The following is a 23,651-nucleotide window of genomic DNA, read 5'->3' as shown; positions in this document are numbered from 1 at the left end:
CGTAGTAAACACTACAGGACCAGAGACACATGGTGACGTAGTAAACACTACAGCACCAGAAACACATGGTGACGTAGTAAACACTACAGGACCAGAAACACATGGTGACGTAGTAAACACTACAGGACCAGAGACACATGGTGACGTAGTAAACACTACAGGACCAGAGACACATGGTGACGTAGTAAACACTACAGGACCAGAGACACATGGTGACGTAGTAAACACTACAGGACCAGAGATATATGGTGACATAGTAAACACTACAGGACAAGAGACACATGGTGACGTAGTAAACTGTCACGTCCTGACCAGCAGAGGGAGGTATTGTATCAGTTTTGGTCAGGATGTGGCAGGTTTTTTGTAGGTAAACGGTTTGTGTTGGGGATTGGACTCCCAATTGAAGGCAGGTGTGTTGAGTTCCCTTTGATTGGGAGTCCTATATAGAAGGGTGTGTTTTTCTTTGGGATTGTGGGTAGTTGTCCTTGCACTGCCTTGTATGTGCCTGCAAGACTGTTGCTGTCGTCTTTATTGTTTTTGTCCAGTGGATACTTTACTCCTTTTTTTTAAATTAAAAAACTTGAGTATCCACATACCTGCTGCGCCTTGGTCCATTTTTGAAGACAGTTGTGACAAACACTACAGGACCAGAGACACATGGTGACGTAGTAAACACTACAGGACCAGAGACACATGGTGATGTAGTAAACACTACAGGACCAGAGACACATGGTGACGTAGTAAACACTACAGGACTAGAGACACATGGTGACGTAGTAAACACTACAGGACCAGAGACACATGGTGACGTAGTAAACACTACAGGACCAGAGACACATGGTGACGTAGTAAACACTACAGGACCAAAGACACATGGTGATGTAGTAAACATTACCAGACCAGAGACACATGGTGACGTAGTAAACACTACAGGAGCAGAGGCACATGGTGACGTAGTAAACCCTACAGGACCAGAGACACATGATGTAGTAAACACTACAGGACCAGTGACACATGGTGACGTAGTAAACACTACAGCACCAGAAACACATGGTGACGTAGTAAACACTACAGGACCAGAAACACATGGTGACGTAGTAAACACTACAGGACCAGAGACACATGGTGACGTAGTAAACACTACAGCACCAGAAACACATGGTGACGTAGTAAACACTACAGGACCAGAGACACATGGTGACGTAGTAAACACTACAGGACCAGAGACACATGGTGACGTAGTAAACACTACAGGACCAGAGACACATGGTGACGTAGTAAACACTACAGGACCAGAGACACATGGTGACGTAGTAAACACTACAGGACCAGAGACACATGGTGACGTAGTAAACAATACAGGACCAGAGACACATGGTGACGTAGTAAACACTACAGGACAAGAGACACATGACATAGTAAACACTACAGGACCAGAGACACATGGTGACGTAGTAAACACTACAGGACCAGAGACACATGGTGACGTAGTAAACACTACAGGACCAGAGACACATGGACGTAGTAAACACTACAGGACCAGAGACACATGACATAGTAAACACTACAGGACCAAAGACACATGGTGATGAAGTAAACCCTACAGGACCAGAGACACATGGTGACGTAGTAAACACTACAGGACCAGAGACACATGGTGACGTAGTAAACACTACAGGACCAGAGACACATGGTGACGTAGTAAACACTACAGGACCAGAGACACATGGTGATGAAGTAAACCCTACAGGACCAGAGACACATGGTGACGTAGTAAACACTACAGGACCAGAGACACATGGTGACGTAGTAAACACTACAGGACCAGAGACACATGGTGACGTAGTAAACACTACAGGACCAGAGACACATGGTGACGTAGTAAACACTACAGGACCAGAGACACATGGTGACGTAGTAAACACTACAGGACCAGAGACACATGGTGACGTAGTAAACACTACAGGACCAGACACATGGTGACGTAGTAAACACTACAGGACCAGAGACACATGGTGACGTAGTAAACACTACAGGACCAGAGACACATGGTGACATAGTAAACACTACAGGACAAGAGACACATGACATAGTAAACACTACAGGACCAGAGACACATGGTGACGTAGTAAACACTACAGGACCAGAGACACATGGTGACGTAGTAAACACTACAGGACCAGAGACACATGACATAGTAAACACTACAGGACCAGAGACACATGGTGATGTAGTAAACACTACAGGAGCAGAGACACATGGTGACGTAGTAAACACTACAGGACCAGAGACACATGGTGACGTAGTAAACACTACAGGACCAGAGACACATGGTGACGTAGTAAACACTACAGGAGCAGAGACACGGTGATGTAGTAAACACTACAGGACCAGAGACACATGGTGATGAAGTAAACCCTACAGGACCAGAGACACATGGTGACGTAGTAAACACTACAGGACCAGAGACACATGGTGACACAGTAAACACTACAGGACCAGAGACACATGGTGAAGTAGTAAACACTACAGGACCAGAGACACATGGTGACGTAGTAAACACTACAGGACCAGAGACACATGGTGACGTAGTAAACACTACAGGACCAGAGACACATGGTGACGTAGTAAACACTACAGGACCAGAGACACATGACATAGTAAACACTACAGCACCAGAGACAAATGGTGACGTAGTAAACACTACAGGACCAGACACATGGTGACGTAGTAAACACTACAGGATCAGAGACACATGGTGACGTAGTAAACACTACAGGACCAGAGACACATGGTGACGTAGTAAACACTACAGGACAAGAGACACATGACATAGTAAACACTACAGGACCAGAGACACATGGTGACGTAGTAAACACTACAGGACCAGAGACACATGGTGACGTAGTAAACACTACAGGACCAGAGACACATGACATAGTAAACACTACAGGACCAGAGACACATGGTGATGTAGTAAACACTACAGGACCAGAGACACATGGTGACGTAGTAAACACTACAGGACCAGAGACACATGGTGATGTAGTAAACCCTACAGGACCAGAGACACATGGTGACGTAGTAAACACTACAGGACCAGAGACACATGACATAGTAAACACTACAGGACCAGAGACACATGGTGACGTAGTAAACACTACAGGACCAGAGACACATGGTGACGTAGTAAACACTACAGGACCAGAGACACATGGTGACGTAGTAAACACTACAGGACCAGAGACACATGGTGACGTAGTAAACACTACAGGACCAGAGACACATGGTGACGTAGTAAACACTACAGGACCAGAGACACATGGTGACGTAGTAAACACTACAGGACCAGAGACACATGGTGACGTAGTAAACAATACAGGACCAGAGACACATGGTGACGTAGTAAACACTACAGGACCAGAGACACATGACATAGTAAACACTACAGGACCAGAGACACATGGTGACGTAGTAAACACTACAGGACCAGAGACACATGGTGACGTAGTAAACACTACAGGACCAGAGACACATGACATAGTAAACACTACAGGACCAGAGACACGGTGATGTAGTAAACACTACAGGACCAGAGACACATGGTGATGAAGTAAACCCTACAGGACCAGAGACACATGGTGACGTAGTAAACACTACAGGACCAGAGACACATGGTGACGTAGTAAACACTACAGGACCAGAGACACATGGTGACGTAGTAAACACTACAGGACCAGAGACACATGGTGACGTAGTAAACACTACACGACCAGAGACACATGGTGATGTAGTAAACACTACAGGACCAGAGACACATGGTGACGTAGTAAACACTACAGGACCAGACACATGGTGACGTAGTAAACACTACAGGACCAGAGACACATGGTGACGTAGTAAACACTACAGGACCAGAGACACATGGTGACGTAGTAAACACTACAGGACCAGAGACACATGACATAGTAAACACTACAGGACCAGAGACACATGGTGACGTAGTAAACACTACAGGACCAGAGACACATGGTGACGTAGTAAACACTACAGGACCAGAGACACATGACATAGTAAACACTACAGGACCAGAGACACATGGTGATGTAGTAAACACTACAGGACCAGAGACACATGGTGACGTAGTAAACACTACAGGACCAGAGACACATGGTGACGTAGTAAACACTACAGGACCAGAGACACATGGTGATGTAGTAAACACTACAGGAGCAGAGACACGGTGATGTAGTAAACACTACAGGACCAGAGACACATGGTGATGAAGTAAACCCTACAGGACCAGAGACACATGGTGACGTAGTAAACACTACAGGACCAGAGACACATGGTGACACAGTAAACACTACAGGACCAGAGACACATGGTGACGTAGTAAACACTACAGGACCAGAGACACATGGTGACGTAGTAAACACTACAGGACCAGAGACACATGGTGACGTAGTAAACACTACAGGACCAGAGACACATGGTGACGTAGTAAACACTACAGGACCAGAGACACATGACATAGTAAACACTACAGGACCAGAGACACATGGTGACGTAGTAAACACTACAGGACCAGACACATGGTGACGTAGTAAACACTACAGGATCAGAGACACATGGTGACGTAGTAAACACTACAGGACCAGAGACACATGGTGACATAGTAAACACTACAGGACAAGAGACACATGACATAGTAAACACTACAGGACCAGAGACACATGGTGACGTAGTAAACACTACAGGACCAGAGACACATGGTGACGTAGTAAACACTACAGGACCAGAGACACATGACATAGTAAACACTACAGGACCAGAGACACATGGTGATGTAGTAAACACTACAGGAGCAGAGACACATGGTGACGTAGTAAACACTACAGGACCAGAGACACATGGTGATGAAGTAAACCCTACAGGACCAGAGACACATGGTGACGTAGTAAACACTACAGGACCAGAGACACATGACATAGTAAACACTACAGGACCAGAGACACATGGTGACGTAGTAAACACTACAGGACCAGACACATGGTGACGTAGTAAACACTACAGGACCAGAGACACATGGTGACGTAGTAAACACTACAGGACCAGAGACACATGGTGACGTAGTAAACACTACAGGACCAGAGACACATGGTGATGTAGTAAACACTACAGGACCAGAGACACATGGTGACGTAGTAAACACTACAGGACCAGAGACACATGGTGACGTAGTAAACACTACAGCCCCAGAGACACATGGTGATGAAGTAAACCCTACAGGACCAGAGACACATGGTGACGTAGTAAACACTACAGGACCAGAGACACATGGTGACGTAGTAAACACTACAGTACCAGAGACACATGACATAGTAAACACTACAGGACCAGAGACACATGGTGACGTAGTAAACACTACAGGACCAGACACATGGTGACGTAGTAAACACTACAGGATCAGAGACACATGGTGATGTAGTAAACACTACAGGACAAGAGACACATGGTGACGTAGTAAACTGTCACGTCCTGACCAGCAGAGGGAGGTATTGTATCAGTTTTGGTCAGGATGTGGCAGGTTTTTTGTATGTTAAGGGTTTGTGTTGGGGATTGGACTCCCAATTGAAGGCAGGTGTGTTGAGTTGCCTTTGATTGGGAGTCCTATATAGAAGGGTGTGTTTTTCTTTGGGATTGTGGGTAGTTGTCCTTGCACTGCGTTGTATGTGCCTGCAAGACTGTTGCTGTCGTCTTTATTGTTTTTGTCCAGTGGATACTTTACTCCTTTTTTTTAAATTAAAAAACTTGAGTATCCACATACCTGCTGCGCCTTGGTCCATTTTTGAAGACGGTTGTGACATAAACACTACAGGACCAGAGACACATGGTGACGTAGTAAACACTACAGGACCAGAGACACGTGGTGACGTAGTAAACACTACAGGACTAGAGACACATGGTGACGTAGTAAACACTACAGGACCAGAGACACATGGTGACGTAGTAAACACTACAGGACCAGAGACACATGGTGACGTAGTAAACACTACAGGACCAAAGACACATGGTGATGTAGTAAACATTACCAGACCAGAGACACATGGTGACGTAGTAAACACTACAGGAGCAGAGGCACATGGTGACGTAGTAAACACTACAGGACCAGAGACACATGGTGACGTAGTAAACCCTACAGGACCAGAGACACATGATGTAGTAAACACTACAGGACCAGAGACACATGGTGACGTAGTAAACACTACATCACCAGAAACACATGGTGACGTAGTAAACACTACAGGACCAGAGACACATGGTGACGTAGTAAACACTACAGGACCAGAGACACATGGTGATGTAGTAAACACTACAGGACCAGAGACACATGGTGACGTAGTAAACACTACAGCACCAGAGACACATGGTGACGTAGTAAACACTACAGCACCAGAGACACATGGTGACATAGTAAACACTACAGGACCAGAGACACATGGTGACGTAGTAAACCCTACAGGACCAGAGACACATGGTGACGTAGTAAACACTACAGGACCAGAGACACATGGTGACGTAGTAAACACTACAGGACCAGAGACACATGGTGACGTAGTAAACCCTACAGGACCAGAGACACATGGTGACGTAGTAAACACTACAGGACCAGAGACACATGGTGATGAAGTAAACCCTACAGGACCAGAGACACATGGTGACGTAGTAAACACTACAGCACCAGAGACACATGGTGACGTAGTAAACCCTACAGGAACAGAGACACACGGTGACGTAGTAAACACTACAGGACCAGAGACACATGACATAGTAAACACTACAGGACCAGAGACACATGGTGACGTAGTAAACACTACAGGACCAGAGACACATGGTGACGTAGTAAACACTACAGGACCAGAGACACATGGTGACGTAGTAAACACTACAGGACCAGAGACACATGGTGACGTAGTAAACACTACAGGACCAGAGATATATGGTGACATAGTAAACACTACAGGACAAGAGACACATGGTGACGTAGTAAACTGTAACGTCCTGACCAGCAGAGGGAGTTATTGTATCAGTTTTGGTCAGGATGTGGCAGGTTTTTGTATGTAAACGGTTTGTGTTGGGGATTGGACTCCCAATTGAAGGCAGGTGTGTTGAGTTCCCTTTGATTGGGAGTCCTATATAGAAGGGTGTGTTTTTCTTTGGGATTGTGGGTAGTTGTCCTTGCACTGCGTTGTATGTGCCTGCAAGACTGTTGCTGTCGTCTTTATTGTTTTTGTCCAGTGGATACTTTACTCCTTTTTTTAAATTAAAAAACTTGAGTATCCACATACCTGCTGCGCCTTGGTCCATTTTTGAAGACAGTTGTGACATAAACACTACAGGACCAGAGACACATGGTGACGTAGTAAACACTACAGGACCAGAGACACATGGTGACGTAGTAAACACTACAGGACCAGAGACACATGGTGACGTAGTAAACACTACAGGACTAGAGACACATGGTGACGTAGTAAACACTACAGGACCAGAGACACATGGTGACGTAGTAAACACTACAGGACCAGAGACACATGGTGACGTAGTAAACACTACAGGAACAAAGACACATGGTGATGTAGTAAACATTACCAGACCAGAGACACATGGTGACGTAGTAAACACTACAGGAGCAGAGGCACATGGTGACGTAGTAAACACTACAGGACCAGAGACACATGGTGACGTAGTAAACCCTACAGGACCAGAGACACATGATGTAGTAAACACTACAGGACCAGTGACACATGGTGACGTAGTAAACACTACAGCACCAGAAACACATGGTGACGTAGTAAACACTACAGGACCAGAGACACATGGTGACGTAGTAAACACTACAGGACCAGAGACACATGGTGACGTAGTAAACACTACAGCACCAGAGACACATGGTGACGTAGTAAACACTACAGGACCAGAAACACATGGTGACGTAGTAAACACTACAGGACCAGAGACACATGGTGACGTAGTAAACACTACAGGACCAGAGACACATGGTGACGTAGTAAACACTACAGGACCAGAGACACATGGTGACGTAGTAAACACTACAGGACCAGAGACACATGGTGACGTAGTAAACACTACAGCACCAGAGACACATGGTGACGTAGTAAACACTACAGGACCAGAGACACATGGTGACGTAGTAAACACTACAGCACCAGAGACACATGGTGACGTAGTAAACACTACAGGACCAGAGACACATGGTGACGTAGTAAACCCTACAGGACCAGAGACACATGGTGACGTAGTAAACACTACAGGACCAGAGACACATGGTGACGTAGTAAACACTACAGGACCAGAGACACGTGGTGACGTAGTAAACACTACAGGACTAGAGACACATGGTGACGTAGTAAACACTACAGGACCAGAGACACATGGTGACGTAGTAAACACTACAGGACCAGAGACACATGGTGACGTAGTAAACACTACAGGACCAAAGACACATGGTGATGTAGTAAACATTACCAGACCAGAGACACATGGTGACGTAGTAAACACTACAGGAGCAGAGGCACATGGTGACGTAGTAAACACTACAGGACCAGAGACACATGGTGACGTAGTAAACCCTACAGGACCAGAGACACATGATGTAGTAAACACTACAGGACCAGAGACACATGGTGACGTAGTAAACACTACATCACCAGAAACACATGGTGACGTAGTAAACACTACAGGACCAGAAACACATGGTGACGTAGTAAACACTACAGGACCAGAGACACATGGTGACGTAGTAAACACTACAGGACCAGAGACACATGGTGACGTAGTAAACACTACAGCACCAGAGACACATGGTGACGTAGTAAACACTACAGCACCAGAGACACATGGTGACATAGTAAACACTACAGGACCAGAGACACATGGTGACGTAGTAAACCCTACAGGACCAGAGACACATGGTGACGTAGTAAACACTACAGGACCAGAGACACATGACATAGTAAACACTACAGGACCAGAGACACATGGTGACGTAGTAAACACTACAGGACCAGAGACACATGGTGATGGAGTAAACCCTACAGGACCAGAGACACATGGTGACGTAGTAAACACTACAGGACCAGAGACACATGACATAGTAAACACTACAGGACCAGAGACACATGGTGACGTAGTAAACACTACAGGACCAGACACATGGTGATGTAGTAAACACTACAGGATCAGAGACACATGGTGATGTAGTAAACACTACAGGACCAGAGACACATGGTGACGTAGTAAACACTACAGGACCAGATACACATGGTGATGTAGTAAACACTACAGGACCAGAGACACATGGTGACGTAGTAAACACTACAGGACCAGAGACACATGGTGATGTAGTAAACACTACAGCCCCAGAGACACATGGTGATGAAGTAAACCCTACAGGACCAGAGACACATGGTGACGTAGTAAACACTACAGGACCAGAGACACATGGTGACGTAGTAAACACTACAGTACCAGAGACACATGACATAGTAAACACTACAGGACCAGAGACACATGGTGACGTAGTAAACACTACAGGACCAGACACATGGTGACGTAGTAAACACTACAGGATCAGAGACACATGGTGATGTAGTAAACACTACAGGACCAGAGACACATGGTGACGTAGTAAACTGTCACGTCCTGACCAGCAGAGGGAGGTATTGTATCAGTTTTGGTCAGGATGTGGCAGGTTTTTTGTATGTTAAGGGTTTGTGTTGGGGATTGGACTCCCAATTGAAGGCAGGTGTGTTGAGTTGCCTTTGATTGGGAGTCCTATATAGAAGGGTGTGTTTTTCTTTGGGATTGTGGGTAGTTGTCCTTACACTGCGTTGTATGTGCCTGCAAGACTGTTGCTGTCGTCTTTATTGTTTTTGTCCAGTGGATACTTTACTCCTTTTTTTTTAATAAAAAAACTTGAGTATCCACATACCTGCTGCGCCTTGGTCCATTTTTGAAGACGGTTGTGACATAAACACTACAGGACCAGAGACACATGGTGACGTAGTGAACACTACAGGACCAGAGACACGTGGTGACGTAGTAAACACTACAGGACTAGAGACACATGGTGACGTAGTAAACACTACAGGACCAGAGACACATGGTGACGTAGTAAACACTACAGGACCAGAGACACATGGTGACGTAGTAAACACTACAGGACCAAAGACACATGGTGATGTAGTAAACATTACCAGACCAGAGACACATGGTGACGTAGTAAACACTACAGGAGCAGAGGCACATGGTGACGTAGTAAACACTACAGGACCAGAGACACATGGTGACGTAGTAAACCCTACAGGACCAGAGACACATGATGTAGTAAACACTACAGGACCAGAGACACATGGTGACGTAGTAAACACTACATCACCAGAAACACATGGTGACGTAGTAAACACTACAGGACCAGAAACACATGGTGACGTAGTAAACACTACAGGACCAGAGACACATGGTGATGTAGTAAACACTACAGGACCAGAGACACATGGTGACGTAGTAAACACTACAGCACCAGAGACACATGGTGACGTAGTAAACACTACAGCACCAGAGACACATGGTGACATAGTAAACACTACAGGACCAGAGACACATGGTGACGTAGTAAACCCTACAGGACCAGAGACACATGGTGACGTAGTAAACACTACAGGACCAGAGACACATGGTGACGTAGTAAACACTACAGGACCAGAGACACATGGTGACGTAGTAAACCCTACAGGACCAGAGACACATGGTGACGTAGTAAACACTACAGGACCAGAGACACATGGTGATGAAGTAAACCCTACAGGACCAGAGACACATGGTGACGTAGTAAACACTACAGCACCAGAGACACATGGTGACGTAGTAAACCCTACAGGAACAGAGACACACGGTGACGTAGTAAACACTAAAGGACCAGAGACACATGACATAGTAAACACTACAGGACCAGAGACACATTGTGATGTCGTAAACACTACAGGACCAGAGGCACATGGTGATGTAGTAAACACTACAGGATCAGAGACACATGGTGACGTAGTAAACACTACAGGACCAGAGCCACATGGTGACGTAGTAAACACTACAGGACCAGAGATATATGGTGACATAGTAAACACTACAGGACAAGAGACACATGGTGACGTAGTAAACTGTAACGTCCTGACCAGCAGAGGGAGTTATTGTATCAGTTTTGGTCAGGATGTGGCAGGTTTTTTTTATGTAAACGGTTTGTGTTGGGGATTGGACTCCCAATTGAAGGCAGGTGTGTTGAGTTCCCTTTGATTGGGAGTCCTATATAGAAGGGTGTGTTTTTCTTTGGGATTGTGGGTAGTTGTCCTTGCACTGCGTTGTATGTGCCTGCAAGACTGTTGCTGTCGTCTTTATTGTTTTTGTCCAGTGGATACTTTACTCCTTTTTTTTAAATTAAAAAACTTGAGTATCCACATACCTGCTGCGCCTTGGTCCATTTTTGAAGACAGTTGTGACATAAACACTACAGGACCAGAGACACATGGTGACGTAGTAAACACTACAGGACCAGAGACACATGGTGATGTAGTAAACACTACAGGACCAGAGACACATGGTGACGTAGTAAACACTACAGGACTAGAGACACATGGTGACGTAGTAAACACTACAGGACCAGAGACACATGGTGACGTAGTAAACACTACAGGACCAGAGACACATGGTGACGTAGTAAACACTACAGGAACAAAGACACATGGTGATGTAGTAAACATTACCAGACCAGAGACACATGGTGACGTAGTAAACACTACAGGACCAGAGGCACATGGTGACGTAGTAAACACTACAGGACCAGAGACACATGGTGACGTAGTAAACCCTACAGGACCAGAGACACATGATGTAGTAAACACTACAGGACCAGTGACACATGGTGACGTAGTAAACACTACAGCACCAGAAACACATGGTGACGTAGTAAACACTACAGGACCAGAGACACATGGTGACGTAGTAAACACTACAGGACCAGAGACACATGGTGACGTAGTAAACACTACAGGACCAGAGACACATGGTGACGTAGTAAACACTACAGCACCAGAGACACATGGTGACGTAGTAAACACTACAGGACCAGAAACACATGGTGACGTAGTAAACACTACAGCACCAGAGACACATGGTGACGTAGTAAACACTACAGGACCAGAGACACATGGTGACGTAGTAAACACTACAGGACCAGAGACACATGGTGACGTAGTAAACACTACAGGACCAGAGACACATGGTGACGTAGTAAACACTACAGGACCAGAGACACGTGATGACGTAGCAAACACTACAGGACTAGAGACACATGGTGACATAGTAAACACTACAGGACCAGAGACACATGGTGACGTAGTAAACACTACAGGACCAGAGACACATGGTGACGTAGTAAACACTACAGGACCAAAGACACATGGTGATGTAGTAAACATTACCAGACCAGAGACACATGGTGACGTAGTAAACACTACAGGAGCAGAGGCACATGGTGACGTAGTAAACACTACAGGACCAGAGACACATGGTGACGTAGTAAACCCTACAGGACCAGAGACACATGATGTAGTAAACACTACAGGACCAGAGACACATGGTGACGTAGTAAACACTACATCACCAGAAACACATGGTGACGTAGTAAACACTACAGGACCAGAAACACATGGTGACGTAGTAAACACTACAGGACCAGAGACACATGGTGATGTAGTAAACACTACAGGACCAGAGACACATGGTGACGTAGTAAACACTACAGCACCAGAGACACATGGTGACGTAGTAAACACTACAGCACCAGAGACACATGGTGACATAGTAAACACTACAGGACCAGAGACACATGGTGACGTAGTAAACCCTACAGGACCAGAGACACATGGTGACGTAGTAAACACTACAGGACCAGAGACACATGGTGACGTAGTAAACACTACAGGACCAGAGACACATGGTGACGTAGTAAACCCTACAGGACCAGAGACACATGGTGACGTAGTAAACACTACAGGACCAGAGACACATGGTGATGAAGTAAACCCTACAGGACCAGAGACACATGGTGACGTAGTAAACACTACAGCACCAGAGACACATGGTGACGTAGTAAACCCTACAGGAACAGAGACACACGGTGACGTAGTAAACACTACAGGACCAGAGACACATGACATAGTAAACACTACAGGACCAGAGACACATGGTGATGTCGTAAACACTACAGGACCAGAGGCACATGGTGATGTAGTAAACACTACAGGATCAGAGACACATGGTGACGTAGTAAACACTACAGGACCAGAGACACATGGTGACGTAGTAAACACTACAGGACCAGAGATATATGGTGACATAGTAAACACTACAGGACAAGAGACACATGGTGACGTAGTAAACTGTAACGTCCTGACCAGCAGAGGGAGGTATTGTATCAGTTTTGGTCAGGATGTGGCAGGTTTTTTGTATGTAAACGGTTTGTGTTGGGGATTGGACTCCCAATTGAAGGCAGGTGTGTTGAGTTCCCTTTGATTGGGAGTCCTATATAGAAGGGTGTGTTTTTCTTTGGGATTGTGGGTAGTTGTCCTTGCACTGCGTTGCATGTGCCTGCAAGACTGTTGCTGTCGTCTTTATTGTTTTTGTCCAGTGGATACTTTACTCCTTTTTTTTAAATTAAAAAACTTGAGTATCCACATACCTGCTGCGCCTTGGTCCATTTTTGAAGACAGTTGTGACATAAACACTACAGGACCAGAGACACATGGTGACGTAGTAAACACTACAGGACCAGAGACACATGGTGATGTAGTAAACACTACAGGACCAGAGACACATGGTGACGTAGTAAACACTACAGGACTAGAGACACATGGTGACGTAGTAAACACTACAGGACCAGAGACACATGGTGACGTAGTAAACACTACAGGACCAGAGACACATGGTGACGTAGTAAACACTACAGGACCAAAGACACATGGTGATGTAGTAAACATTACCAGACCAGAGACACATGGTGACGTAGTAAACACTACAGGAGCAGAGGCACATGGTGACGTAGTAAACACTACAGGACCAGAGACACATGGTGACGTAGTAAACCCTACAGGACCAGAGACACATGATGTAGTAAACACTACAGGACCAGTGACACATGGTGACGTAGTAAACACTACAGCACCAGAAACACATGGTGACGTAGTAAACACTACAGGACCAGAAACACATGGTGACGTAGTAAACACTACAGGACCAGAGACACATGGTGACGTAGTAAACACTACAGCACCAGAAACACATGGTGACGTAGTAAACACTACAGGACCAGAAACACATGGTGACGTAGTAAACACTACAGGACCAGAGACACATGGTGACGTAGTAAACACTACAGGACCAGAGACACATGGTGACGTAGTAAACACTACAGGACCAGAGACACATGGTGACGTAGTAAACACTACAGGACCAGAGACACATGGTGACGTAATAAACACTACAGCACCAGAGACACATGGTGACGTAGTAAACACTACAGGACCAGAAACACATGGTGACGTAGTAAACACTACAGCACCAGAGACACATGGTGACGTAGTAAACACTACAGGACCAGAGACACATGGTGACGTAGTAAACCCTACAGGACCAGAGACACATGGTGACGTAGTAAACACTACAGGACCAGAGACACATGGTGACGTAGTAAACAGTACAGGACCAGAGACACATGGTGACGTAGTAAACCCTACAGGACCAGAGACACATGGTGACGTAGTAAACACTACAGGACTAGAGACACATGGTGACGTAGTAAACACTACAGGACCAGAGACACATGGTGACGTAGTAAACACTACAGGACCAGAGACACATGGTGACGTAGTAAACACTACAGGACCAGAGACACATGGTGACCTAGTAAACACTACAGGACCAGAGACACATGGTGACGTAGTAAACACTTCAGGACCAGAGACACATGGTGACGTAGTAAACACTACAGGACCAGAGACACATTGTGACGTAGTAAACACTACAGGACCAGAGAAATAATTCATTTTTTTTTTATTTAACCTTTATTTAACCAGGCAAGTCAGTTAAGAACAAATTCTTATTTACAATGACGGTCTACACCGGGCAAACCCTAACCCGGATAATGCTGGGCCAATTAATGCGCCGCCCTATGGGACTCCCAATCACTGCCGGTTGTGATACAGCCTGGAATCGAACCAGGGTCTGTAGTGTCTTAGACCGCTGCGCCACTTGGGAGACCTCAGTATTCACTTAGGAAATGTATCTTTGGGAGTATTTGAAAAACAAATTGAGCTGAGGCACAGACAATTACTGACTGACTGCAGTGTTTTACCAACACTACGTTCTAATGAAATAGTGACTGAGTAGTGTGTGTGTGTGTGTGTGTTTGTGTGTGTGGCCTGCCGACTGCTGAACAGCCACTGTCTGTAATTGAGATTCCTCCTGTCAGGGAATGTGAGAGGAACAGGAAGAGACCTCCTGTCAGGGAATGTGAGAGGAACAGGAAGAGACCTCCTGTCAGGGAATGTGAGAGGAACAGGAAGTGCCCTCCTGTCAGGGAATGTGAGAGGAACAGGAAGAGACCTCCTGTCAGGGAATGTGAGAGGAACAGGAAGAGACCTCCTGTCAGGGAATGTGAGAGGGACAGGAAGAGACCTCATCAGATAGGCCAGCAGTAGAGATCATAACAGTTGATGAAGGTTCCTAACAACCTGGCCAGAGTTAGCAGCAATGTGTTTAGGCACTTGGCAGGATTACAGATTTTGGCATCTCATCTGTTAAACACACACACACACACACACACACACACACACACACACACACACACACACACACACACACACACACACACACACACACACACACACACACACACACACACACACACACACACACACACACACACACATACACACACACACACACACACACACACACACACACACACATTAATGTGTTGGCACATCTGTCTAGGCAGATGGAGGAGCAGATCTGGAGTCAAAGTAAATCTCAGCAACGACTAAATTCTTCATCCAGGTGGTTGTTTGAGTTATTATGAGTTAAAACGCATTGATAAACATTTTCCTTTACCTTCTAAAAGAGTGAAGAGGAGAGACAAATGACAGATCCTTCAGCACTACACAGAGCAGCAGCAGTGTGGAGACACTCTACCTTCAGCACTACACAGAGCAGCAGCAGAGGGGAGACACTCTACCTTCAGCACTACACAGAGCAGCAGCAGCAGTGGGGAGACACTCTACCTTCAGCACTACACAGAGCAGCAGCAGCAGTGGGGAGACACTCTACCTTCAGCACTACACAGAGCAGCAGCAGCAGTGGGGAGACACTTCAGCTTCATGGCTAGAGCTGAGCTGGTGACTCCCCTCTCTCTCTCTCTCTGGACACTGAGCTGGTGACTCCCCCCTCTCTCTCTCCCACTGGACACTGAGCTGGTTACTCCCCCCTCTCTCTCCCACTGGACACTGAGCTGGTGTCTCCCCCCTCTCTCTCTCCCACTGGACACTGAGCTGGTGTCTCCCCCCTCTCTCCCACTGGACACTGAGCTGGTGACTCCCCCCTCTCTCTCTCCCACTGGACACTGAGCTGGTGACTCCCCCCTCTCTCTCCCACTGGACACTGAGCTGGTGTCTCCCCCTCTCTCTCTCCCACTGGACACTGAGCTGGTGTCTCCCCCTCTCTCTCTCCCACTGGACACTGAGCTGGTGACTCCCCCTCTCTCGCCCACTGGACACTGAGCTGGTGACTCCCCCCTCTCTCTCCCACTGGACACTGAGCTGATGTCTCCCCCTCTCTCTCTCCCACTGGACACTGAGCTGGTGTCTCCCCCCCTCTCTCTCTCCCACTGGACACTGAGCTGGTGACTCCCCCCTCCCTCTCTCCCACTGGACACTGAGCTGTCCAGTGTGAGCTCAGTGTTTAATAACATGGCTATATACAGCAAGTACCAGGTAATAACATGGCTATATACAGGGAGTACCAGGTAATAACATGGCTATATACAGGAAGTACCAGGTAATAACATGGCTATATACAGGAAGTACCAGGTAATAACATGGCTATATACAGGAAGTACTAGGTCGTAACATGGCTATATACAGGAAGTACCAGGTAATAACATGGCTATATACAGGAAGTACCAGGTAATAACATGGCTATATACAGGAAGTACCAGGTAAAAACATGGCTATATACAGGAAGTACCAGGTAATAACATGGCTATATACAGGAAGTACTAGGTAGTAACATGGCTATATACAGACCATAGTAGCAGAGTGGTTAATCATTACACTATAATAAACACACACAAAGATACAGCTTATCAATAGACCATAGTAGCAGAGTGGCTAATCATTACACTATAATAAACACACACAGAGATACAGCTTATCAATAGACCATAGTAGCAGAGTGGCTAATCATTACACTATAATAAACACATACAGAGATACAGCTTATCAATAGACCATAGTAGCAGAGTGGCTAATCATTACACTATAATAAACACACACAGAGATACAGCTTATCAATAGACCATAGTAGCAGAGTGGCTAATCATTACACTATAATAAACACACACAGAGATACAGCTTATCAATAGACCATAGTAGCAGAGTGGCTAATCATTACACTATAATAAACACACACAGAGATACAGCTTATCAATAGACCATAGTAGCAGAGTGGCTAATCATTACACTATAATAAACACATACAGAGGCTTCATCTTTCAATGCTAATTTTCTTTGGGTTCTGTTTGTGTATCATCTGACATTAAGTTTCAACACAGTGACGTTACCTGTAGACGTATTAAATAGCTTTGTTGTTTTTCCTGGTAATCATGTGACTTATACTGTCGTTACTGAGGCTCAATCAGCATAATGCCAACTGTCTGTGGGCTGGCTTGTAGCCAGACTATCCTCTGTGTCTGTGGGCTGGCTTGTAGCCAGACTATCCTCTGTTTCTGTGGGCTGGCTTGTAGCCAGACTATCCTCTGCTCTGTGGGCTGGCTTGTAGCCAGACTATCCTCTGTTTCTGTGGGCTGGCTTGTAGCCAGACTATCCTCTGCTCTGTTTTCATCTGCACTAGAGCAATACATTAAGGGATTGATGCTGGGCACGAGCAATGATGTAATGCAGATAGTGGATCCGCGGTATCAATGCTGAGCGTTGGGGTGTGTGTGTGTGTGTGTGTGTGTGTGTGTGTGTGTGTGTGTGTGTGTGTGTGTGTGTGTGTGTGTGTGTGTGTGTGTGTGTGTGTGTGTGTGTGTGTGTGTGTGTGTGTGTGTGTGTGTGTGTGTGTTTGCACATAACACCATCAACTGACAGGGGACCCATGTTTACAAACTAAGACTATCATTTATCAGTAGAAATCAATGAACGCCCGTCAAGGTACATGTTGCAGATGGACCACACAAAGGCCATCTCTAGGGAAGCATTAATCACACAACATTCCAACACTATTAAAACCCCACATTGTCTGGTTCTGGTTCTGCCTGTAGATTAAACCCCACATTGTCTGGTTCTGGTTCTGCCTGTAGATTAAACTCCACATTGTCTGGTTCTGCCTGTAGATTAAACCCCACATTGTCTGGTTCTGCCTGTAGATTAAACCCCACATTGTCTGGTTCTGCATGTAGATTAAACCCCACATTGTCTGGTTCTGGTTCTGCCTGTAGATTAAACCCTCACATTGTCTGGTTCTGCCTGTAGAAATAGCCTTAACCATCACCTAACTCAGATGAGCTTTATTAGTCTGTGTTTATAGATTAGACCAAGGAAATGAAGAACGGAGTGAGCGACCAAATGCAGCAGCTGCAGCTGCAGTACAACAACACTTGATTTAAAACGATGTGTTTTAAATGTAAATATGACAAAGTTTTAGATCAACGCAGAATATTATCCAACATGGAAACCACTACAGTATCAGAAAACATTAAAATGGACAAAGAAAAACAAACAATATGTCTGAATAAGACTACTGACCTACACAGACCAAAGCGAACCGTATTAATATCCATATGACCAGGAGAAGCTCTGGCGCTCCAGTCAGATCCATCATTCCAGCAGCCCAGGTCGTCCTTTTGTCATCTTGGGGGTAATTTCCGTAACATCTGCAGCAATAGCCTCCGAATATTTTCCGTGACCTTTGTAGATGTCATGAACTCAAGTCCCCTCTCTGTAGAAAAAAAACCCAATAAAAATAACTAGGACGTGGGTAAATTGTGTTTGCAGCTCAAATACGCTACGCAGAGGCAGCCCGCTAGGACAATGTGATACAGTGAAAAGAGGAGATGTGATCGTACATCGTCGGTCTCTGCTTCAATGGCTCGTTTGGTTTCCGCTTTGATTTATATCCTAAAAGGAACGAAGGGAAAAGTCTCTGCGTTTGTGAGACATTAGACAAAAGGCACGTCGGCAATACACTTACGACTGTCCCCCGTCCTTTATTTCGGTTTGGACTGTTCAGTGTTTATAGCTGCTATTTTATTCGCCGTCCACACTCGAGTATTTTCGTCTCCCTTTATGCACTATCCTGTGCATGAAAGTGGACTATGGTGCAGGGATCATTTTACTGTGCAGTTACGCGTTGTCTGTCATATTTAAGTTAAACCTAAATCTTAGTTTTTGCAGTCGCTGCAGTTTGTTATGCCGAGCAGAGCCTTCTTTGAATTGAATAATGTTTTTCCCCCCATCCTGTGCAGGGAGGTCTTCATTGAATACGTCGTTATAATGTTTTTGTCGTCAAATCCTGACCCCCATGGCCGCATGGTGGTATTGCATATTCGCACCAGTGATTCTATTAAGAATAAAATAAAATACATTTTTATTTTGTCAGATGCGCCGAATACAACAGGTGTAGTAGACCTTACAGTGTAATGCTTACTTACAAGCCCTTAACTAACAATGCAGTTTTTTAAATGACAATTAAGAAAATATTTACTAAATAAACTAAAGTAAACGCAAGGTGGAGGCTATATACAGGGTATTACGGTACAGAGTCAATGTGGAGGCTTTATACAGGGTATTACGGTACAGAGGTGGTACAGGTTCGTCCAGGTAATTGAGGTAATATGTACATGTAGGTAGGGGAAGTGACTAGGCATAGATAATATACAGAGAGTAGCAGCAGTGTAAAAACACATTTGCAAATAGTCTGGGTAGCCATTTGATTAGCTGTTCAGCAGTCTTATGGCTTGGGGGTAGAAGCTGTTCAGGAGTCTTATGGACCTAGACTTGGCACTTCGGTACCGCTTGCCGTGCGGTAGCAGAGAAAACAGTCTATGACTTGGGTGGCTGGAGTCTTTGACAATGTTTTGGGGCCTTCCTTTGACACTGCCTGGTATAGAGGTCCTGGATGGCAGGGAGCTTGGCCCAGTGATGTACTGGGCCGTACGCACTACCCTCTGTAGCGCCTTACGATCGGAGGCCGAGCAGTTGCCATATCAGGTGGTGATGCTGCCAGTCAAGATACTCTTGATGGTGCAGCTGTATAACTTTTTGAGGATCTGAAGACCCATAGTTTGTTAGTGATGTGGACACCGACGCTCATCACTAAGCTAAGGACCCTGGGACTAAACACCTCCCTCTGCAACTGGATCCTGGACTTCCTGACGGGCCGCCCCCAGGTGGTGAAGGTAGGTAATAACACATCCGCACGCTGATCCTCAACACGGTGCGTGCTCAGGGGTGCGCGCTCAGGGGTGCGTGCCCCTGTATAAAGTCTCACTTTTTATTTTACTGCTGCTGTTTAATTATTTTACTTTTATTTTCTATTTTACATTTTTTACTTATCTATTTTTTACTTAACTACATTGTTGGTTAAGGGTTTGTAAGTAAAACATTTCACTGTAAGGTCTACACCTGTTGTATTCAGCATGTGACAAATAACATTTGATTTGATTTGAATACTCTCTTGGTATTCTCCCTGTTTAACTTAAATTCGGTTTAATTAGTTACTAAAATGCTGGCCCGTGTAATTTTCTACAACATATCATTATGGTTGGATTTCGGGAAGGGCAGGGAGGTATCCTTGTCGTCACCGTTATCAAAGCATAGAGATCCTTGAGAAAGAGGTGGTGGGTACGTAAGAAAAACAAAAAGGCACTGCTGAGATTCGAACTCAGGATCTCCTGTTTACTAGACAGGCGCTTTAACCAACTAAGCCACAGCGCCGCCGGGTCATGCAGGAAATAAAAGGGTGAATATCTTTACTGTTAACAAAATGTGACCCTCTGAGGACAGGCACCATATTTTCGAAAGGTTGTTTTTTTTACCTTCATCATATCACCATCAGGTTTTACCAGTTGAATATTGACACAAACATAATACTTTTTTCGTATTACAACTTTTCTGAAATATTTGATTAAAATATGCAAAATGAGGCGATATAACGTTAAATATGCAATATTTGCATATCGCGCAAATAAATGTTTCTGGAAACTGTGCAGTCAGCCTAAAAATGTTCGTTTCATTTTAAGACACTCCAACACCTGTCTTATCCAGAGAAGATAGCGGATAAATACTTTTTTTTTCTCTTCATATTTATGTCTGTAAAATACAAGTCATGTAACGTTAAATGTATATTTTTGGCGCAATTTTTCCAACGAAAATGTTATTTAGAATAAAAAATGAACAACCTATAAACGATTCTCTCTGGGCAAATCTGGAGAATATATCTCAGTATAACCCACACAACATGTGGAGAATGCAGATGGTAAGTCTGGAGAATATATCTCAGTATAACCCACACAACATGTAGAGAATGCAGATGGTAAATCTGGAGGAATATATCTCAGTATAACCCACACAACATGTGGAGAATGCAGATGGTAAGTCTGGAGAATATATCTCAGTATAACCCACACAACATGTGGAGAATGCAGATGGTAAGTCTGGAGAATATATCTAAGTATAACCCACACAACATGTGGAGAATGCAGATGGTAAATCTGGATAATATATCTAAGTATATCCCACACAACATGTGGAGAATACAGATGGTTCTGAAGATGAGAAACAAAATGGGGGGGAGTCTGTTTTGGTTTGTGGGAAGATATAAGGGAGTCTGTATTGGCTTGTGGGAAGATATAAGGGACTCTATGTTGGCTTGTGGGAAGATATAAGGGAGTCTGTGTTGGCTTGTGGGAAGATATAAGGGAGTCTGTATTGGCTTCTGGGAAGATATAAGGGAGTCTGTGTTGGCTTGTGGGAAGATATAAGGGAGTCTGTGTTGGCTTGTGGTTAGATATAAGGGAGTCTGACTTTCAGGAAATGTATGTTAAAGACAAGTACACTGAATTTAGACTAACAAACTTCTCGTTTAGACCCAGTCACCATCTATTCAAAGTAAATTACTATAGATTGTCCAGTTTGAAACATTCACTATGAAATGGGCTTTTACATTATGTGTAATTGTATGTAGTGAGCTTTGAAATTATTGATGAATTTCCATTTTAATAAAAAAAATGTGGATGATGGTAGTATGGGAAACTAAAGAAAATATACATTTTTATGTTTACTTTTAGAAAATACTAATATTAAATTGACCAAAATGCCCCCCCAAAAAATCTCAAAATAGGTAGATGTAAAAATTAAATTTAAGCCTGTTGGTGCCTTGGCTTTTAAAGTTCACAAAAGGCTCCGCTGAGATTCGAACTCAGGATCTCCTGTTTACTAGACAGGCGCTTTAACCAACTAAGCCACGGCGCCGGTGAATGTCCAAGTGAAAAAAGGCTTTATATTTCAATCATTTACATCGCAAACATCGATAATGAGTGGATAATACAATGTTAAATCGGTAATTTACATCTCAGACGGTGTTGTGTCTTTAGTTAATTACTCAAGTGAGCTTCATTGCAGAACATCAATTAATCAATATTAATCCCATAGTTTACATTTCAAACATTTACACGCTCGGACAAGTGGTGTTCGGTCAACCTTGTGTGTCAAATCAAAATGTATTTGTGTCATGCTTCGTAAACAACAGGTGAGTAACAGTGAAGTGCTTTACGGCTCTTCCCAACAATGCAGAGGAAGAAATAGAATAATATGAAAGTAATAAATATACTCTGATCTGGGGTGTCGTGCTGCCGCAGCGCGGGTTCTTCTTTTCTCAATTTGACTCCAGAATATACGGAGCTGGTAAAAAACTATTTATAGGAATTTTCATTCAGATACATTCTAAAGAAATTATATTTAATTACCACTAAAAATCTAAAATCATTCTGTGAACGTTACCAAGGTTAAGTTATTGCCTAGGGTTCTACCAGTGGTCCTGCTGGGCCAGCCCCTATATTAACAGCAGGGTTCTACCAGTGGTCCTGCTGGGCCAGCCCCTATATTAACAGCGGGAGATCCGTAAGGAAATCCACCGAAAGGTGAGTCCAGGGCCGTTGTGGAACGGGGAGGGGCTGTAATTTCCCTCGAGGTAGGTGCCTAGGAGCCTTACACTGAGCGCACACCGAACAGGAAGAGACA

The 23,651-nt window shown here is 44.7% G+C and overlaps 1 protein-coding gene and 2 non-coding genes across 3 annotated transcripts in view; all 3 read right to left on the bottom strand.

Moving 5' to 3' along the window:
- Positions 1–19,955, bottom strand: part of LOC106591879 (low-density lipoprotein receptor-related protein 12) — a 123,799-nt gene extending 103,844 nt beyond the window's left edge. The window contains exon 1 of the mRNA XM_045688876.1: positions 19,929–19,955. Within this exon, the coding sequence (XP_045544832.1) occupies positions 19,929–19,955 (27 nt within the window). The remainder of the gene's footprint in view (positions 1–19,928) is intronic.
- A 1,318-nt stretch (positions 19,956–21,273) lies between these two features.
- On the bottom strand, positions 21,274–21,347 carry trnat-agu (transfer RNA threonine (anticodon AGU)). Its single transcript has one exon. It is a non-coding gene; the product is annotated as a tRNA-Thr (tRNA).
- A 1,462-nt stretch (positions 21,348–22,809) lies between these two features.
- Positions 22,810–22,883, bottom strand: trnat-agu (transfer RNA threonine (anticodon AGU)). The gene has a single exon. It is a non-coding gene; the product is annotated as a tRNA-Thr (tRNA).
- Between the last annotated feature and the right edge of the window lie 768 nt (positions 22,884–23,651).

The sequence above is a fragment of the Salmo salar genome, chromosome ssa11 (genome assembly GCF_905237065.1).
Source record: "Salmo salar chromosome ssa11, Ssal_v3.1, whole genome shotgun sequence".
Taxonomy (NCBI): domain Eukaryota; kingdom Metazoa; phylum Chordata; class Actinopteri; order Salmoniformes; family Salmonidae; genus Salmo; species Salmo salar.
Note: the sequence above shows the minus strand (reverse complement) of the source record. Positions and strands in the feature narration are given on the sequence as shown.